The 22,656-nt window shown below is 35.0% G+C and overlaps 1 protein-coding gene across 2 annotated transcripts in view; it reads right to left on the reverse strand.

The window, feature by feature from the left end:
* The window catches only part of KIAA1328 (KIAA1328 ortholog), a 527,008-nt gene that overhangs the window by 154,694 nt on the left and 349,658 nt on the right, over positions 1–22,656 (reverse strand). For both annotated transcript variants that reach the window (XM_051969744.1, XM_051969743.1), the window contains exon 7: positions 9,005–9,678. In XM_051969744.1, the coding sequence (XP_051825704.1) occupies positions 9,005–9,678 (674 nt within the window). The remainder of the gene's footprint in view (positions 1–9,004; positions 9,679–22,656) is intronic.

Genomic DNA, 22,656 nt, shown 5'->3' on the forward strand with positions numbered 1-22,656 from the left:
AAGGAAGTACTGATAACAAGTGAAATCAAGAGGATTTCATTCTTTCATTTAGACTAATGTCAGACTATTTTATTTCCTTTTTGGACAGAGAAATGAGGAAAATGCTTGTAATATTATTTACATAGGTTTTAACAAAGCTTTTGACAAAGTCTATCATATTATTCTCATAGAAAAGACTGGCAAGATATGGGCTAGATAATGGTACAATTGAGTGGAATTTGAACTTGTTGGATGGACAGATCCAAAGAGTCGTTATTAACTGTTCAATGCTAGCTTAAAAGAAGTTCTCTACTAGTGTGCCCATAGGAGATTTGATTTGCCTCACACTGTTTAATATTTTTATTAATGCCTCGGGCAAAAACAGAGGTAGTAAGTATTCTTAGCAATTTTCAGTAGATACAAATCTGGGAAGGATAGCTAATACACTGGATGACAGAGTAATAATGCTCTAACAAAATCTCAGAGGGTTAACCAATAGGATGAAATTTAATAGGGAAATTATAAACTTTTATATTTGGGTTTAAAAAAATAAACTTTTGGGAAACCATATTCTTTGGGGTTTGAATTGTAGGAGGAAAATCTTAAAATGATGGCCAAATGCCATTAGTATAAGGAGAATTAACACTTAAAAAAACTAATGTTGTTCAGTCATTGTTCAATCATGTCTGTCTCTTAATGACCCCATTAGGGTTTTCTTGACAAAGAGACTGGAGTGGTTTGCCATTTCCTTTCCAGTTCATTTTATAGATAAACTGGCAAACAGGGTTAAATGACTTGACTAAGGATATACAGTAAGTGTCCAAAGCCAGATTTTAACTCAGTCTTCCTGAATCCCAGCGTAGTACTCTATTCACTCCATTATCTAGGCTTTCCACTTAAGAAAATGGCAAATCTGGAAAAAAGTACATTTGGCAAGATGGCAAAGAGTAGACAGGTCATTGCTTGAGTAGTCCTCAGCTTCCCTCAGAATCAAAGCTAGATAAAGTCTCTGAACAGATTTTGGAATGACTGAACCTACAACCATTTGGAGTATGATAATTTTCCAACTTAAGACATCTTGGAAGGACTTCAGGCAAGGTCTGTTCACTGGGCAGAGAGGTGGGAGCAGAACATGGCCCAGTGGGCTCAGCACAGGGAAGCCCAGGATTGGGAGGTCTGGCATGAGGAATCTAGTGGGAGGCTCTTAGCCAAAATATAGCAGCAGTGGTTATTCTTTATTGTTTCAGAAGGTTATGGATCAGCAGACCAGTTGTGAGCGCTCCAACAGAACTACAAAAGGCAAATTATGAGCCTCTGAAATCCAGCATAACAAGTGGGACTTAGCCAGGCCTATCTAGCACAGTAGGAAAGCCTATAGCATCACCAGCCCCAACAGAGTGAAAGGCTCCTGTTCCCCTGCAAAAGAGTTTGGAATAATTACCTCTGTGCACTAGGAATAGAGCTCAACTTTAAAAAATGGGCAAAAAAGCAAAAAGAGATCTGACTTTAGAAACCTAATATGAAGACAGGGAAGATCAGAACACAAACACAGAAATAAACAGTAAAGTCAAATTATCTTCAGGTAAAGTCTCAAAGGGAGATATGAACTGATCTCCGCCTCAAAGGGTTTTCATGGAAGAATTCAAAAAGGATCTTAAAAGAGAGATAGAAGAAAAATGGGAAAAGGAAATAAGTAGTATGCAGGAAGAGTATGAAACTTTGGAGGGAAGAGCTAACAACTTAGAAAACATAGAAATTGACTTGTTAGAATTCTTACAACGTGCTAAGTTAGTTATCTAATTTAGCACGGTACTTAACAGCTCTCTAGTTCACTAATATACTTAGTACTTATTAGAGTTTCACAAGATTCATACCTTTAAGATTCACACCATTAAGAGAGCATATATAAGGAGGAGCCCACTAAAGGACAAGCCCATTAAGAGACAAGCCCATTCTCAGAGGAGGAGATAGAATCATTCCATCTTCCACCTTTGTACTGGCTGGAGGCTGAAGCTGGAAAGGCAAAGGACTAGCACAGCAAGAGCTCTTAGAATCAAGGAGAGAAATAGGCCTCTAGCTAATCAGGCCCAAGGAAGGAGACAATACTTGAAAGAGAAAATAAAGGATTTGGACTTTAATTCCTGGCTTCATTTGGAGTGATTATTACACTGAACTGAAACAAAAGCTGCTCCCAGAAGTCTCCCAAGAAACCTGCTCCCAGAGAACATTATAATTTAGAGAAGAATATTACATTGACTGAAGAAAACAACTCATTAAAAAATAAATTTGGTGAAATGGAAAAAGAAAATAATTCCTTGAAAAACAGAATTATGGAATGGAAAAAAAAGAACTTTAAAAATAGAATTGGTGAAATGGAAAAAAAATCCATTGAATAAAACAACTCCTTTAAAAGTACAATGGTCAAATGCAAAGGAGGTAAAAAAGCTAACTGAAGAAAATAATTCACTAAAAATTAGAATCTAACAAATGGAAATGAATGACTCAATGAGACATCAAAAGAATCAGGTCAAACAAAACAAAAAAAATTTTTTTAATAATAGAAGAAAAGGTAAAATACCTCATTGGAAAAACAACTGAACAGGGAAATAGATCCAGGAGAGACAATCAAATATATTGGATTACCTGAAAACCACAATGAGAAAAGAAAAAGTAAAACTGTCATGATATGCTAGAAGTGGAGGATAAAATAGTCATTGAAAGAATTCATCGACCACCTTGTGAAAGAAACCACAAAATGAAAACTCCAAGGAATATTGTAGCAAAATTCCAGAATTTTCAAATGAATGAGAAAAATACTGCAAGCAACCAGAAAAAAATAATTCAAATATCGAGGAACCACAATCAAGATTACCTAGGACCCAGCAGTTTCTATATTAAAGCATCAGAGGGCCTGGAATATGATATTCCAAAAGGCAAAGGAGCTTGGACTGCAGGCAGGAATCAAATATCCAGCAAAAGTAAGCATTATCTTTCAGGGGAAAAGATGGACATTCAATGAAACAGGGGATTCTAACTTATTTTTGATGAAAAGACAAAAGTTGAACAGAAAATGTGATCTCCAAATACAAGACTCAAGAGAAACATAGGGAAATAAAAAAAGGGAAGGGGAAAAATAAACTATACATTTTTAAAAGGATAAAATGTTTACATCCCAAAAATACATGGAAAGATGATACATGTAACTCTTGAGAACTGTATATTAGGATAATTAGAATGGAAAATGGTGGAGAGCAGACATGATTTTCTGTGACCTCCTCTCAAACCAAAAGCAGAGTAAGCCTCTAAACTGGTCTTGGAGCAAAAGAATCCACAAATTCCCAGAAGAAGATATCTTGGAACTATTTCAGAACAGGTCTCTTTCAAATGGGCAGGGGGACAGTCTACAGACTGTGCCCAGACCATGGCACAGAGAAACTGGGCCAAGGAGCTGGGGTGAAGAATCAAAGCGTTGAAAAGATATTGCAAGCAGCCAGGAAGAAAGAATTTAAACACTGAGGAGCACAATTAGGATTACCTAGGACCTAAGAGCTTCCTCCTTAAAGGATCAAAGGGCTTGGAATCTGATATTCCAAAAAGCAAAGGAACTGGGGTTACAGATAAAATAAACTATCCAGCTAAAATAAGCTTTATCTTTCAGGGAAGAAGATGGACATTCAATGATATAAGTGAATTTCACTTATTTCTAATGAAAAGACCAGAACTGAACAAAAAATTTGATCTCCAAACACAAAACTCAAGAGAAAGATAAAAAGGTAAAAGGAAAGAACTCTCAAGAACTATATTTCTCTTATGGGTATACTTAGAAAGTGTGAGTATAATTTGATTTTATTATGATAATATGAAAAAGAAACTAGAGGTAGAAAGGGGATCATACTGGAAAAAGAGGAAAACGGAGGTAAAATAAGGGAAATAACATCTCATGAAGAGGCAAAGAAGACCTATTATAATTGAGGGAATGAAGAGAAGAGGATGTATGTGAATCTTTGTGAATCTTTCATCAGATTTGGCTCAAAGAGAGAATATCAGACATATTTGGTTTCACAGAGAAACTTGTCTCATCTTATAGGGAAGTGTGAGGGGAAAAGGGGAAAAAAAAAGAGAAATACTAATAGAAAGGAAAACAGTAGTAGTAGGGGAAAGGTGTAAAAAGGGGGAGGGGCTCTAGAAGGGAAGGGCTGGTCGAGGCAAGTGGTCATCAAAAGCAAAATACTGGGGAGGAGAAAAGGGGAAAATGAAAGAGGAAAGCATAACAGAGTAAATAAGATGGCAGGAAATACAGAATTAATTATTTTAACTGTAAATGTGAATGGGATAAAAGGGAAGTGGATAGTAGACTGGATTAAAAGCCAAAATCCTACAATATGTTGTTTACAAGAAACACATTTAAAGCAGAGTGATACATACAGAGTGAAGGTAAAAGGCTGGAGCAGAATCTGTTATGCTTCAGGTGAAGTAAAAAAAGCAGGGGTAGCAATCCTGATCTCAGATCAAATAAAAGCAAAGATAGATTTAATTAAAAGAGATAAGGAAGGAAACTATATTTTACTAAAGGGTATCATAGATAATGAAGTATTATCAATATCAAACATATATATATACCAAGTGGTATAATATCCAAATTCTTAGAGGAGAAATTAAGAGAGATACAAGAAGAAAGACATACAAGAAGAGGCAGCTAGGTAGCTCAGTGGATCAAGCACTAGCCCTTCAGTTAGGGGGAACTGAGTTCAAATCTGATCTCAGACACACTTTCTGGCTGTGTGACCCTAGGCAAGTCACTTAACCCCAATTGCCTCAGCAAAAAAAAAAAAAAAAAAAAAGAAGAAGAAGAAGAAGAAGAAGAAATAGACAGCAAAACTATATTAGTGGGGGATCTCAACCTTGCTCTCTCAGAACTAGATAAATCAAATCACAAAATAAATAAGAAAGAAATTAAGGAGGTAAAGTGTTAGAAAAGTTAGGTATGATAGATCTTTGAAGAAAATTGAATGGAGACAGAAAGAAGTTTACTTTTTTCTCTGTGATTCATGAAACCTATACAAAAATTGACCATGAATTAGGGCATAAAAACCTCAAAATAAAATGCAGAAAGGCAAAAATAGTAAATGCATTTTTTTCAAATCAGGATAATTAGAATGGGTATACTTACAGGGTGTAGGTATAAGTTGATATATGTGCTGATATAAAAAAGCAATTAGGGGTGAAAAGGGATTGAACTGGGAGAAGAGGAAAGACAAAGTAAACTGGTATAAATTATATCACAGCAAAAGACACAAAAGAATTATTCCAGTTGAGAGAAAGAAGGGAGGAGGATGAGCATTGTTTGAACCTTAATCTTGCCAGATTTGGTTAAAGTAGGGAATAGCATACATACTTATTTTGGTACAGAAATTTATCTCACCTTGTAAGGAAATAGGAGAGGAAAGGATAAAGAACAAGGAAAGGAGGGAAAGCAGAAGTAGAAGGGGAAAGGGATAATATAGGGGAGGAAAGAAAAAGATAGGACAAATTGCAGGAAAGGGAGGAGCAAAACACTGAAGAGGAGGCAAAGAGTGAAAGAAGAGAAAAATATAACCTGGGAAAAATAGTATATTAGTAATCTTAACTGTGAATGTGAATGTGATGAACTCTCCCATAAAACAGAGCAGAAAGGAGAGAGGATTAAAAGCCAGAATTCTACAATATTTTGTTTACAAGAAACACATTTGAAGCAGAGTGATACATACAGAAGAAAGGTAAAACACTGGAGCAGAATCTATTGTGCCTCAGCTGAAATTAAAAAAAAAAAAGGTAGCAATTTTTATCTCAAATCAAGTAAGAGCAAAAATAGATCTACATTTTGTTAAAGGATATCATAGTTAATGAAATAATATCAATATTAAACATATATGCACCAAGTGATATATTCTTAGAAAAGAAGTAAATTGCAAGAAGAAATAAATAGTAAAACTATGCTACAAATGTATCTCAACATCCCTTTATCAGAATTAGATAAATCCAACCATAAACAAGAAAGAAATTAAAGCAGTGAATAGAATTTTAGAAAAGTTGGATAAGATATACCTTTGAAGAAAATTGATTGAAGATAGGAAGGAATATATCTTTTTCTCAGTGATACATAGAACCTACACAAAATTGACCATGTATTAGGGCATTAAAAACCTTACAATTAAATGGTGAAAGGGAGAAATAGTAAATTCATCTTTTTAAGATCATTATGCAATAAAAATTACAGGTAATTCCTGGGTCTGTATTCCAAAGAGATTGCAAAAAAGGGAAAAGGACCCACAAGTATAAAGAATGTTTGTAGCAGATAAGACTCCAGTTTATGAGATAAGAATTCACTATATGACAAAAATTTCTGGGAAAACTGGAAAATAATATAATAGAAACTAGGCATTAACCAACACCCTACAATCAGATAAGGTGGAACTCATTTCATGATTTAGACATAAAGGGTGATATTATAAGCAAATTAGGAGGACAAGGGATAGTCTATCTCTCAGATCTGTGGAGAAGGAAGGAATTTAAGTCCAAAGAAGATCTGGAGAACATTATGAAATGCAAAGTGGATAAAAAAAAACCAATGCAGACAAGATAAGAACGGAAGCAAAAAGCTGGGGGAAATTTTTACATCCAGTGTTCCTGATAAAGGCTTCATCTCTAAAATATATAGAAAATTGACTTAAATTTCTAAGAATACAAGTCATTCTCCAATTCACAAATGGTCAAAAGATATTAATGGATAAATTTTTCAGATAAAGAAATTAAAACCATGTCTAGTCATATGAAAAACGTTCTACATAGAGAAATGCAAATTAAAACAACTCTAATGTACCACCTCACACTTCTCACATTGGCTAAGATGACAGGAAAAGATAATGATAAATTTTGAAGGAGAGGTAAAAACTGGGACCCAAATACATTGTTGGTAGAGTGAACTGATCTAACCATTCTAGAAAGAAATTTGGAACTGTGCCCAAAAGGCAATAAAAGTACATACCATTTTATCCAGAAGTGTCTATACTGGGTCTGTACCCCAAAGGGATCATAAAAAAGGGAAAAGGACCTACATGTGCAAAAATATTTGTAGCAGTTCTTTTTATAGTGGCAAAGAACTGAAAATTGAATGGATGACCATTAGTTGGGGAATGGCTGAATAAGTTATGGAATATAAATTAACAGAATATTATTATTCTGTAAGAAATGACAAGCAGACTGATCTCAGAAAAGCCTGGAGAGACTTACATGAACTGATGTTAAGTAAAGTGAGTAGAACCAAGAAAACACTACATACAGAAGATTATGAAATGATCAACTGCAATGGATTTGGCTCTTTTTTTTCTTCTTTTTGCTGAAGCAATTGGGGTTATTAAGTGACCTGCCCAGGTCACAACTAGGAAGTATTAAGTGTCTGAGGCCAGATTTGAACTCTGGTCCTCCTGACTTCAGGGCCAGCATTCTATCCACTGCACCAAATAGCAAACCCAGATTTGGCTCTTTTCAACAATGAGGTGATTCAAGGCAATTCTAACAAATGATGGAAAGAGTTAATCATCTCCAAAGAGGGAACTATGAAGACTAAATGGAGATCAAAGCATAATATTTTCACCTTTTTTTTTGTATGTTTGCTTGGTTTTTTTTCTTTCTTGTGCCCCCCCCCCCACTTTTGATCTGATTTTTCGTGCATAGCAAGACAAACATGGAAATATGTTTAGAAGAATTACATTTGTTTAATTGGATTGCCCGCTGTCTAGGGGAGGGAAGGAGAAAAATTTGGAACACAAGGTTTTGTAAAGGTGAATACTGAAAACTGTTTTTGCATATATTTGGAAAAATAAAAAGCTATTGTAAAAAAAAAAGTATATTTGAACATGAAGTAAATATATAAAGTAGACTTTAGTAAGGTAAGAAGGAGATTGGAAGTCATATCCTAATGGAGACCAGAAATAGAAAAAATGTTCAAAAAGGTTTCTTGACAGGGAGTTTGTTAAGCAAGGACATTAACAATCAAAGTGAAATCTGAATGTGGAAGATATCGACAAGTTTCATTGAATAAAATGGATGTACCTTATAAGTGGATAAGTCCAACTTTATAAAGCTTTTACAAAGTATTCTACAGGATAGACACATATAATTTATGTGGTATCTTTGTTTATATTTCTTCCTAAATGTAAATACTGTTCCTGAATCACAAGCTTCTAGTTATGACCTCATATTCTTTTTTCCCTCCATGCAACATATTCTCTTTTCCACTCAAACTATACAATTCTGGCTCTATATCTTCTACCACACTTCCATTTTTATTCATTGGTTCAAACCATTCTCTACATCTGGCATGCCTTTTATTCATCTGTTAAATGCTTACCTATCCTTTAAAATCCAACTCAGATGTCAAAGTTTCTCCAGAAAACCTTTCTGATCCCTTTGACTATTAAAATTTTTACCACCCAAATCTTACATAACTGTTTTGTAACTCTCTAATAAACTTTTCATAGTGTCACATAATACAATTCTTTTGTGCTGGTATCTATTCTTTCAATTAGACTGTAAGCTCCTTGAAGGTGAAGATTCATCTTGCTCAAACATTCTTTCTGCTCCAGTCCCTAGAGCAGTATTCTGAATGAAGTGCTTAATAAATGCTCAATGTACTGTGTTGCTTTGTGGCTTCATACTCCAAAGGCTTTTCTGCTTTGACAATGTAATTTCCTAAGTATCATACTGTATTTGTGTATACCTAGAATTACCCTCTGCTGCTAGGCAGCTGATTAATTTAAGCAAATATTGAAGAACACAAGATAACCTTTAAAATCTTGTAAAAAGGATGGGGTGTTTATTCAGTGGGAACAGTCAGCATGCAGGTCCAGTCATGCCAGGCTCTCAAGGGAGTTACTTGTCTACACAATTGTTACAGGAACAGATTTATCCTGCCACATATTCTTCAGTGTACAGAGACTTATGAGAAAAACAGAATGAGAAGAATAACCCTGATAATAGGACTCACCGACTATAATCCAGGCGGGACTGGTGGAGCTGCTGCTGTTTCAATAGAAGTTTTGTTTCCTGTTGGGCCAGCAGATGCTGCAGGCGCTCCTTTTCAATCTCCAACTCCATTTTCTGCAGGAGAAGTTGATTTCTCTTCTCTATTGACATCTGCTTTTTGTCCTCCATTTCCTCAGGCTCTAATGTCACTGGTACACGAGGCATAGGTGTCCAGGAAAGCTCACAATAATTGTGTGATTCCTGTTGATGTGTCCTGGGATGCTGTCTGGTCATTTCTGGCTGATGGTTTCCGTGAATGTGATCTTCATTTTCAGGATGATTGTGAACAAAGCAATGACTACTGATGTAAGGCTGGATGAACGAAAACTCCTTGGGTCTCATTTCATCTGCTGAGACTCTCTCTGTCAAAAGTGAGCCCAACAGCTTTGCTCGTGGGGACCTGTAGTTACATGTTCTTGCTTCTGAACGTTCCCTACTAAGACCCTCTTGGGGAGGATGAAGAGCTGCTATCCTGGGATAATAATTCCTGAAGGGTAGATTTGTTTCTGAAGCTGAGCTCTGGTTTGGAAATTTAATCTCATTCTTGCTTTGATAGATTTGTGAAATTGTGAGGTTCCTATAGTGACCATTCTGCTCCTGATGTAGAGAATTGGGAGAACCCTTCTTGTTGGGCACCTGGAAGCAAATAAAAGATCGGGTTTCAATTAAAAAGCTAGTGAAGTAATTTTTTCTCTGTGGCCCTCCAGAAATCAATGAGACAATCTGCTCAATTAAAACTGCTTTGAATCAGTCTTCAGACTCACCATAATGGCCATTCGTATACCTGAGAAGATACATTCCATAATCACAGCTAAAACCATTAAGCAATGTGCACTTCAGCTTATCTCACCAGCGATATTAAAAGTAAGAAGAGTTTGCAGACAGCAACTTTAATATAAACAGTATCATTGGAGTTGTGAATAGTTTAATGTTACATAAAATCAACTCAGAGAGTAAAAGAAATATTAAATATTAATGTTTTAAAATGCTTAATTTTCAGTACAGAGCCAAGAAATCCATTCACCTGCTATAAATACCTTTAGATTGGCCATTACACAGCATGAGATTTGATGTAAACCATTTCATCTTGCATTGAGTAGGATATTACTTAATGCTGAAAATTTGATGAGAAATTTTGAAAACGTCTTTACAGAACACAGATAAAAATGGCCATTTTCCATAAAATATGGTTCTTTATCAAAAACTATCATTTAAATACAAAACATGTTTAAATTCAATCATAAATGGAAGTGATTTTTCTATTAAGGTGGGTGAGTGATTTAAACCTGCTGGGCCAATATAAAGGGAACTTTCCTAGTATTCTCTTTATATCTCTTCTGTCATGGGCATCAAAATTTTGAGTGTACTAAGGAACATTCTTTTTCCCTCTAGGAAGAATATGCTTAGGCTGATTCACTTCAACAGATCAATGCTTCATTGTATCCTCAGAATATTGAGTCTATTGAAGACATTTCAAAAAGAAACCAAACCTCAGTTTAGATCTCAGTCAAAAATACATTTAATGCCAATGATAATGGTAATACAAATAACTATTTATTATTATTCATGAATGTAGATAGGTTTATATAACACAGTAAGTAAAAAAAAGGTAAATGTAACATTTTCTTAAATTCTCAGTTTAATTTTTGTTTGATCAGATATATAATTTGGAAAAGGTATAACCTATCTAGTGTTAGTCAGATTTCCCTAATTGTAGACCTACACCACATGTAAACTTGCCCTTAATTTAACCAAACTTCACAGAGAGGGTTCAAAAGCCTTTTAAAGTAGAGCTTTAAATCAATTTCCTACTTTTAATTCTGCCTGGTTGGTTAGGTGTTGTCCTTCATATTCAAAGAAGACCAAAATGCTATCATTTTGTTAGAGTCAAGTTAGTATGTTTGAATGTGACTGATTACACCAATACTAGCTCAGAATGTTCTGCCACAGATTGGACACAAATAGCCTCAATGAAAATTTGGGGTGGAATGTCAGGAAAACAAGAGGAAGACATTGAACAGACTTGAACAAAGAGAAATAATTCAAGTATCCTTCAAAAAGCTTTCTTTTTAATACCAACTCTTTTCTATTCTTTTAGGCCAGTCTTTAAACCATCTTTCTTATTAATTTTTTTTCCTTCCATGTCACCATTTTTCCTTACTTAATCTAGCAACAACTCTTCCTCATCCCACAAAATTTCAGTCTCCACTTAACTATGTCCTCCTCTTTCTTCATTGAAAAAGAAGTAGACTACATTCTTACAAGATTTAACCTGTTTAGCAGTACTTTTGAATTCATCCTGATACTCGACCTTTTCCCGAACCTGGTTAAATGAACCTTTTTTTTTTCTTTTTTTTACATTTTAAAGTTTTTTTTTTTTTCTGTTGTGAGACAATTGGGGTTAAGTGACTTGCCCAGGGTCACACAGCCACGAAGTGTTAAGTGTCTGAAGCCAGATTTGAACTCAAGTTCTCCTGACTCCAGGGCCAGTGCTCTATCCACTGCATCATCTGGCTGTCCCTCTTTCTTGCATATTTTAATCATTCCACAATCATTGTTCTTCTTCCTTCATCTTATATGTCACCCTCATTATAAACAATGAATTCTTTCTACTCAGTCCTTGCTTTTTCATTAGAATGTTTGTAAGGCCTTTATTTTATCAAAAATTATATTTCTTTCTTCTTTACCCAATAGAACTTTTCTCAAGTTATTATTAATTGTAAGTTTTTGCCTTTTGCCTTTTGGAATACTGTATTTCAAACTCTTTCTTTATAATAGAGGCTACCTGGAGACACTTACACGAACTGATGCTGAGTGAAACGAGCAGGGCCAGGAGATCATTATATACTTCAACAACAATACTACATGATCAATTCTCATGGTCCTGGCCATCCTCAGCAATGAGAGGAACCAAATCAGTTCCAATGGAGCAGTAATGAACTGAACCAGCTACGCCCAGCAAAAGAACTCTGGGAGATGACTAATAATAACCATTACATTGAATTCCCAATCCCTATATTTTTGCCTGCCTGCATTTTGGATTTACTTCACAGGCTAATTGTACGCTATTTCAAAGTTTGATTCTTTTTGTACAGCAAAATAATGGTTTGGTCATGTATACTTATTGTGTATCTAATTTATACTTTAATATATTTAACATCTACTGGTCATCCTGCCATCTAGGGGAGGGGGTGGGGGGAAGGAGGGGAAAAATTGGAACAAAAGGTTTGGCAATTGTCAATGGTGTAAAATTACCCATGCATATAACTTGTAAATAAAAAGCTATTTAAAAAAAAAATAATAATAATAGAGGCTACCAAATATTCACTTTCTGGCAGTTTCTCATATTTTTTCATGGATCTCTAATCTTCGGTCTATGATTCTGATGTTATTGGGTATTTTCATTTTGGAATTGCAGTCAATCCTCAGCTTAGATGAGTAATGTTTCTAGAGGACTGTGTGAAAGTCAAACTACAAATATTGATACTTGAACCTATGGGAAATGGGGATTAGATTGCTGTGACAAGCCAAAATTGCAGTTTTTCATTAGAAATTTCCAAAAATACAATTCTTTATAAGAAAACATTAATTCTCATAATATGTACTTCTGCTAACACAGTAACCATGAAGGATCCCATAAAATACAATACACAAAATAAAAGTGGTGATTTTTTTTCTTGCTAATAATTTCCTAGAATTCTGTGATCTTTGGTGCTAACATTTCAATTAAAAAAAAACAGCATATTAATTTCAGATAATACTATGTTATTGTAAATTTCTCTACTTTAGCCACCCTCTGAAAACCAAAGAGGTTGTTGAGACTTTAGTTGCTACTGATGGAAGACGCCAAGACTGGCAAGATTTCAACATCATTTTCAACATTACAGATGTAAATGACAAACTGAGGAGTTGTAGTTTATCATAGAGGCAGCAAGGCATCATAGAAGATTTTTTGGCAGAAGAGTAACATAGTCAGACCTGCTGGAGGAACAAGGAATGTTTGGCCTGGAGAAATGAAGATTCATGGAGAACACTTATTTAAAAGATTGTTATATGGGAGAAGAATCAGAGTTATTGTTTGGATACAGAAAGCAGAACCTGAAAAACAATTGGGGTGAGGTAGGAGGCGAATTGTAACAAAAAAGTCAATTTGGGCTTGATATCCTATTCATAATCAAAGAAGTCCAAAAGTGGAATAAATTGCTCTGAAAGTATGCCTGCCATGAGATCAAGAAATGGGGTAAAGACCCATCTATACAAACATATTACAGCAGCTTTTTATAGTGGCAAAGAATTAGAACCTCAAAGGGTGTCCATCAGCAGGGCAATAGTTGAAAAAGTTATGATATATATACAGCACTATTGTGCTATAAGAAATGCTAAAGGAGATAGTTTTAAAGAGAAGATTTATAAAAACTAATAGAAAGTAAAATTAGCATAATCAAAGGAATAATTTATATGATAACAATATTGTAAAGACAACTTTGTAGAACTAAGAAACTCTGAATAACACAATGCCAATCACAATTTCAGAGGATTTATGAAAAGGTTTGCTACTCACCTCCAGATAGAAATGTGAATTCAGAATGCAGTTGAGGCATATTTTTGGTTTGTTCATAGCCAATGTGGGAAAATGTTTTGCCTGATTATTCATATTTGTAATAAGTTTTGTTTTTCCTGCTTTTTCAATGAAGGGAAGGGAAGGTGGAAGGGAAAAAATGTGGATCAAAAAAAAATTTTTTTTTAATTGTTTTAAATAAAGATTGGAGGGAGGTGGAGCCAAGATGGCAGAGAAGAGACATGAGACTTTCTAAGCTCCTCTCATGCCCTCATGACCAATTATTAAATTCAGCCTCAAGAATAGCGCAGTCTTGACTGCTAAAATTCACAAAGATTAGAAGCACAACAATTTATCAGCTTAAGATAATCTGAAAGATCACCAGAGCAGGTTTGTCCTGAGGGGCCGGAGCAGATCAGCGCAAGCAGGGAGATAGGAGAGATTAGCTTCTGGAGCGGACCAGGGTGGGAGTGGCCTCTATGGCTAGAGAAGTTATAGAGAGGACTCTGCCACAGGCTGACTGCTCTGCCTTTATTACAAAGCAGACCAGCAGAGAAATTAAAGCCAAAGGTAGAGGATACTCTAAAAACACCAGAACCTAACAAGATCTGGCTTCCCTGGGCAGAGCCACTTCCAGTCTAAACTATTCGCTGGACAACTGCCAATACCCACAACCCCACTGCTGGCTTTGACTTAGGGTAGTGACACTTTCACTGCTCAGCCTCTAGCCCCAGGGCAGTCACTAATTCACACAGCAGGGTTCTTTGCAGGGCACTTCCACAGCTCAACCCAGGCCTAGCTACTTCCAATGGGGAACTTATTCCCAGAGCACTCCCATACCATGCAGCTCTTTGCAGCCCATTGTCAGGACAGCTACTGTCCATACACCTATCACTGCCTCTGCAGAGGAACCTGGTGACTTCCTGCCCTGAAGGCAGACCTTACAGACTTAAAAAAAAAAAAAATGAGTAAAAAAAAAAAAAAGCCAAAAGGAGGATCAATATCTTCTATACAGAAAGAGAGCAGGTTTTCAACCCCGAGGAGACTAATAGCAAACAGTTTCCAGACAATTGTTGGTCCCCAACACAAAAGACTCTCCTAGAAGAGACTATTAAAAATCTTAAAAGAGAGCAAGAAGAAAAATGGGTAAAGGAAAGAGAAGTTATACAAGAGAGTAACAACTTCCTGAAATGTGAATTGGAAAAGGTAAAAAACTCCCAGGATGTGTAGGGAAACAGAATTTGTGAATTGGAAAAGGTAAAGAAATCCCAGCAAAGTAGGATTTATGAATTGGAAAAGATAAAGAATTCCGAAGAAAGTAAGATTTGTTTTAATTGGAAAAGAAAATAACTCACTAAAAAAAAAATTTGATGAAATGGTAAAAATTCCATGGAGCAAAACAACTCATATAAAAACTCAATTAGTGATAAATGGTCAAAGTATATGAACAGACGATTTTCAGATGATGAAATTGAAACTATTTCCATTCATATGAAAGAGTGTTCCAAATCACTATTGATCAGAGAAATACAAATTAAGACAACTCTGAGATACCACTACACACCTGTCAGATTGGCTAAAATGACAGGAAAAAATAATGATGAATGTTGGAGGGGATGCAGGAAAACTGGGACACTGATGCGTTGTTGGTGGAGTTGTGAACGAATCCAACCATTCTGGAGAGCAACCTGGAATCACGCCCAGAAAGTTATCAAACTGTGCATACCCTTTGATCCAGCAGTGCTACTACTGGACTTATACCCCAAAGAGATAATAAAGAAGGGAAAAGGAGCTGTATGTGCCAAAATGTTTGTGGCAGCCCTGTTTGTAGTGGTTAGAAATTGGAAAATGAATGGATGCTCATCAACTGGAGAATGGTTGGGTAAATTGTGGTATATGAATGTTATGGAGTTATGTAGTAATATGGAGTATTATTGTTCTGTAAGAAATGACCAGCAGGATAAATACAGAAAGGCTTTGAGAGACTTACATGAACTGATGCTAAGTGAAATGAGCAGAACCAGGAGATCATTATATACTTCAATGACGATACTGTATGAGGATGTATTCTGATGGAAGTGGATTTCTTTGGCAAAGAGACCTAACTCAGTTTCGATTGATCAATGATGGACAGAAGCAGCTACACCCAAAAAAAGAACACTGGGAAATGAATGTAAACTGTTTGCATTTTTATTTTTCTTCCCGGGTTATTTCTACCTTCTGAATCCAATTTTCCCTGTGCAACAAGAGAACTGTTTGGTTCTGCACATATATATTGTATCTATACTGTGACATATTTAACATGTATAGGACTACTTGCCATCTTGGGGAGGAAGGTGGAAGGAGGGAAGGGAAAAATCGGAACTGAAGGGAGTGCAAGGGATAATGTAAAAAATTACCCTGGCATGGGTTCTGTCAATAAAAAGTTATTAAAAAAAAAAAAAGAAAAGAAAAGAAAAGAAAGTATACTAGGAACTGAAAGGAAACTGCATTTTTGTTTTTTTTCCCCCTGAGTTATTTTTACCTTCTGAATCCAATTCTTCCTGTGCAACAAGAGAACTGTTTGGTTCTGCACACAGATCTAGGATATACTGTGACATATTTAACATGTAGAGGACTGCTTGCCATCTTGGGGGAGGGGGTGGAGGGAGGGAGGGGAAAAGCTGGAACAGAAGTGAGTGCAAGGGATAATGTTGTAAAAAATTACCCAGGCATGAACTCTGTCAATAGAAAAGTTATAATTATTAAAAAAAAACCCTCAATTAGACATATACAAAAAGAAGTAAAAAAAGCTAATGAAGAAAATAACTCATTAAAAATCAGAACTGAACAAATAGAAATGAATGATTCATTGAGACATCAAGAATCAGTCAAGCAAAACCAAAAAAATGAAAAATTAGGAAAAAATGTTAACATATCTACTTGGAAAAATAACAGACCTAGAGAATAGATCTAGGAGAGAGAATCTGAGGATTATTGGACTTCCCAAAAATTATGAGGGAAAAAAGAGCTTAGATACTATTTTACAGGAAATCATCAAATGCCCAAATGTAATAGATTCAGAATGTAAAATAGAAGATGACAATACTAGCTAACCTAATCTATTTGTTTAGCGCTATACCAATCAGACTCCCAAAAAACTATTTTAATGACCTAGAAAAAATAACAACAAAGTTCATATGGAAAAACAAAAGGTCAAGAATTTCAAGGGAATTAATGAAAAAAATCAAATGAAGGTGGCCTAGCTGTACCAGATCTTAAATTATATTATAAAGCAGTGGTTACTAAAACCATTTGATATTGGCTAAGAAATAGATTAGTTGATCAGTGGAATAGGTTAGGTTCAAAGGACAAAACAGTCAATAATTTTAATAATCTAGTGTTTAACAAACCCAAAGACCCCAGCTTTTGGGATAAGAACTCACTGTTTGACAAAAATTGCTAGGAAAATTGGAAATTAGTAAGAAAGAAACTAGGCATTGACCCACACTTAACACTGTACTCCAAGATAAAGTCAAAATGAGTTCATGACCTAGGCATAAAGAATGAGATTATAAATAAATTGGAAGAGCATAGGATAGATTACCTCTCAGACCTGTGGAAGAGGAAGGAATTTATGACCAAAGAAGAACTAGAGATCATTACTGATCACAAAATAGAAAAATTTGATTATATCAAACAAAACTAATGCAAGACAAGATTAGAAGGGAAGCAATAAATTGGGAAAACATTTTTACAGTCAAAGGTTCTGATAAAGGCCTCATTTCCAAAATATATAGAGAATTGACTCTATAAGAAATCAATCCATTCTCCATTGATAAATGGTCAAAGGATATGAACAGAAAATTCTCAGACGAAGAAATTGAAACTATTTCTAGCCATATGAAAAGATGTTCCAAATCATTATTAATCAGAGAAATGCAAATTAAGACAACTCTGAGATACCACTACACACCTGTCAGATTGGCTAGAATGACAGGGAAAGATAATGCACAATGTTGGAGGGGATATGGCAAAACTGGGACACTAATACATTGTTGGTGGAATTGTGAATACATCCAGCCATTCTGGAGAGCAATTTGGAATTATGCTCAAAAAGTTATCAAACTGTGCATACTCTTTGATCTAGCAGTGCTATTACTGGGCTTATACCCTTAAGAGATATTAAAGAAGGGAAAGGGACCTGTATATGCAAGAATGTTTGTGGAAGCCCTCTTTGTAGTGGCCAGAAACTGGAAACTAAGTGGATGACCATCAATTGGAGAATGGCTGAATAAATTGTAGTATATGAATATGAATATTATTGTTCTGTAAGAAATGACCAGCAAGATGATTTCAGAAAGGCCCAGAGAAACTTACATGAACTGATGCTGAGTGAAATGAGCAGGACCAGAAGATCATTATATACTTCAACAACAATACTATATGATGATCAATTCTGATGGATATGGCCCTCTTCAACAATGAGATGAACCAAATCAGTTCCAATAGAGCAGTAATGAACTGAACCAGCTATATTCAGTGAAAGAACTCTAGGCGATGAGTATGAACCACTACATAGAATTCCTAATCCCTCTATTTTTGTCTACTTGCATTTTTGATTTCCTTCACAGGTTAATTGTACACTATTTCAAAATCTGATTCTTTTTGTACAGCAAAGTAACTGTTTGGACATGTGTACATATAATATATTTAACTTATACTTTAACATATTTAACATGTATTGGTCAACCTACCATCTGGGGGAAGGGGTGGGGGGGAAGGAGGGGAAAAGTTGGAACAAAAGGTTTTGCAATTGTCAATGCTGAAAAATTACCCATGCATATATTTTGTAAATAAAAAGCTATAATAAAAAATTGGAAACTGAGGGAATACCCATCAATTAGGGAATGACTGAACAAATTGTGATATAGGATTAAAAAAAAAATAAAGTTACCAATAATAAATAAATAAATAAAGATTGGAGGACCACTCAGACTTTTTTTCTAGAAGTTTTCTGAAATGGAGGAGAGTTATGGGATGATAGTGTGAGGAGCAAGAAGGATAATGTGAACTTATAAGTAGAGAAAACCTAAGCATATTTGAAGACAGCAATGAAGGAATTAATATAGAAAGGCAAATTCAAGAGACTTTTCTCATATTCTTCATCTTCTCTGACATCTCTGCAACCCTGGAGACTTTTGACCACTCCTTTCCTTCTTGAAACTCTCTCTACTCTGTTGGTTTAATTGTTTGTCTTCCTAAATTGTCTTGGCTTTCCTTCTACCTCTCTGATCACTCCTTTGTTAGACAGATACTTCATAAAGGCTTATTGACTTGATTGTTTCTACAATCCTAGGAAGCTTGTTCCTCCTAGGTGTTTTCCACGGTTCTATTCTCAGACTTATTCTCTTCGTCTAGTCTGTCTCCTTTCCATTTTCATTCAACTTTTCTTCTTCAGTTGGACTACATAACTCACCATTCCTTGTCTGTATCCCATGTGTTTTCATCTCTGGGCCTTTGTTTACAGTTCCCTGTGTTTTCTCCCCGGCCTTTTCCCCAACTCCTACAACAGTATCCAAATGCTGACACCCTATTGTACACAGTAACAACTTCCATGAAGCCTTTCCTGACAGACACTTCCCCTCTTCTCCCAAAACACTTACAATATACCTATTTTGTGTGCATATTCTATTCTTATCATGGTTAATTATTGAGACATCTTATCTCCTCTACTGGATTGAAAGCTTCTTGAGGAAAGGGAACATGTTTCATTTATTTATATCTCTTTAAATACTTAGCACCTACTATGTATTTAGTAAATGTTAGTTAAATTTCATTGAAACTACAGGATTTTTCCAGTGATGAGAAGATGGTTAAGTCATTAACTGAGTGCACACAACAATAAAAACATAATTTTATCACTATGCTACACTACGGCAAAATGAAATTATCTTTCCTTTTTATGAAAGTCTAGGGATAAATATTTATCTATCATTTACTCTAGGCTACAAGAAGATTGTGGTGATTTTTTCAGTTAAAGCTGGATACTTAATGCTTGTTTCTCATAAATAAAATCAATTCATAAATAACTATTCAAGATCAAAGTGCATACAGCAGTACTGTTTGGGAGGTTTTAACAGTATAGTTTCTTAGACACACATCATACTACAAATATGAAATCACATTAGTGAAGAAATAAATTGTCAATTTACCTAATAGTATCTTTAGAGGAACAAATGAATTTCAATGCTTACCTTTTAAAAGTAAATTAAATTGAATCAAAATAGGGCATTTTAGATAATGTCTTCTTTTGCTATATATACTCATTCACTGTTTTATCAAATTGTCTTTGTTTCTGTTTTTACTGTTCCTTCCCCCTTCACACAAAAAGCCTGATTAAATTATTTCTCAAATTAAAGGCAGTGTTTCTATTTAGAGATATGAAAACAAATTATACAATGTCTAGATTTTACTAAAGCTTTGAACAAAATCTATTATAAAAGGAACTCTTATGGGGAAAAATTGAGATTTTGCTTATATGCTATAGTTAGGTAGTTAGATAGATTCTGGAGTAGATGATTAGACTCAGAGAATAGTGGTTCAATGTCATTTTGGAAAACAGCCAGTCATGGAATGCTTCAGGTATCTGTTCTTGGTGATATGCTGTTTTATACATTTATAAAGGAAATAAATAAAGGCAGATTTAGTATGCTTATTGAATTTGCAACTGATGCAAAGCTGAGAGGATAGCTAATTCACTGGGCCAATCAATAAATGAGTATAGGGTAAGCATCTACTATGTACTAGACACTACAGTATTAGTTATTGGACAAAGACAATGACAAAAGAAAAAGACAAAAATGAAATAATTCCTGTCCTCAAGGAACTTATATTCTATCAAGGGATAGCTGAAGGTCAGAAAAAAATCCTCTTAGCCAAATCCAATCAAATGAAATTCAATAGAAACAGATATAAAATCTTAAAGTTAGATTAAAAATAAACTTCATAATAATAAGATGGAGAATTCCTGAAAAAGATCTCATCAATTTGGTAGGCTAACTCAACAAGTCAATGTGTGATATAGAAAGCAAAAAAAAAATTCTAGGACTTACTAAGAGTGACATAATGTTTTAGAACTAGGGAAATTACAAGATATCATTCTTTGTCTTGTCAGCAACTGGATTGTTGTATTCAAGTTCTGGAATATTCTACTGCATCTAGAGAAGAGTGAATACATAAATGACCAAAGTCCTCAGATCATGTGAGAATCAATTGAAGGAATCTCAAGGATGGTTAGCCTGAGGAAGAAAGGATTCAGAGAAAACCAGATATTTGTCTTCAACTGTTCGAAGGACTCTTTTGTAGAACAGATATTACACTTGTTTTGCTTCACTCCATTAGTCAGCATTATAGGTAATAAACAGACATTCCCTATGATTACAGTTCTTCAAGCAAGACAATACTCAAAGGTAAGTTACAGTTCAGAAATGCTTGGATTTAGGCAGCCTTTGATCCCTTCCTATTCTAGATCTATGATGAAATCATAGATATAGTGTTAGGAGAAAGTATCAAACTCATTTTTGAACATGCAGGTAAAGTGACCTGATGATGACCTGTATAGAAGTGGAGATATCTGAAGACTTGGCCATGAAGAGATGACAAAGAACAGAGAATAAAGAGAGGAGGCAAGAAGAACATGGCCAAATCCTTTAGGAATTCCACATTATAGGTTTAATAGCCACTGAAGCATGTCAAAACATGGTTAGAATGCTAGAAGGAGAATCAGAAATTATATGCAGTATGAAGATGTATTATTCAGATATCCCATGGATCTGTGATCCATGTGTGTACTCTCTACCAGCCTTTTACATCTGCTAATACTGTACAATTCTTGTCCATGTCCTTTTAAGTTTGCCATTTGGGGAGGAGGCCCATTAACTAGGATAGAATTAGGATGGGCATGCCAAACAATACCCGATGATATAGAGTTGGGGACATAAGAACTGCAAAACAGCTACAGAATCTGATGTTTTTTGAGAGAGAAGTGGCTATCAAACAAACAAGTAAACAAGAGAAAATTTCAGGACAGACAAGTTTTTCAAAAAGTTTAGTGGTGAAAGAAAAGAAATATGTAAAAAACATTAACATTTTAAAATAGTAGTTCAAATATTATTCTCACTAATGAGGAAACTAAGGTCAGAAAACTTAACAGATTTATCTGTTGGTAAATGGCAAGCTAGAAATTAAAGCTAGAACTTTCGATTCTAAATCCATTGCTCTTTCCTTTTTTCCCAATAAATGCTAGTCTACAATAAGAAGAGGGTCGTGGTGACAATGGAGAAAACAGAATGACATTCATGATTGCATTTAGAAAGGACTGAGGAGTAGAAGAGAAAAAGAAATGAAAAGAGAAGAGGATTTAAGTAAGCTCATAGCATTGTATTCTGAGCATAAGGAATTAGGTTATTTTATTAGAGGAGTTTAAGACAGATATTGCCTCTGGGACACATGGAAACCACAAATGGCCCTGATGAAACAGATGTGCATTTCTCTCTGGAGCTGTTTCATGCTTTCTATATGGTATTTAAAGATAGAACTTCCCTTAACTAAGGCTTAAACTAACAAAACAAAATCCAAACTGCTGTTTCTGGCATATGGAATTAATATGATTTGATCAAATATAGAACACTAGCAGAGAAACCGATAGATGTTTAAGTAATTAAAGATAATTTTTAAAGGATTGAAGATGAGAAAGTTAAAATGGGAACAATGAAGTCTTTTTACTGCCAACCCTGAAATCAAAACTACTCATGTTGCCACTAAAGCCTCAATATTATTTGAGATCCACACTGAATTTAGGATAATATGCATGTTCAATTATGTGGTGCAACAATTTTGAAAAGATACCTTATAGATAAGCTATATTCTCCTTTATATGCATGCAGTCTTTAGATGGTTTCAAGAGAGCCTTTCTTAATGTATAATCTCCCCAGATGTGAAGAGATGATGTGAAAAATTGGAATTCTTTTGAAATACTGCAAGAGACAAGATTCAGAGTTCTAAAGTTTAGTCTT

The sequence above is a fragment of the Antechinus flavipes genome, chromosome 1, assembly GCF_016432865.1.
Source record: "Antechinus flavipes isolate AdamAnt ecotype Samford, QLD, Australia chromosome 1, AdamAnt_v2, whole genome shotgun sequence".
NCBI classification, from domain to species: domain Eukaryota; kingdom Metazoa; phylum Chordata; class Mammalia; order Dasyuromorphia; family Dasyuridae; genus Antechinus; species Antechinus flavipes.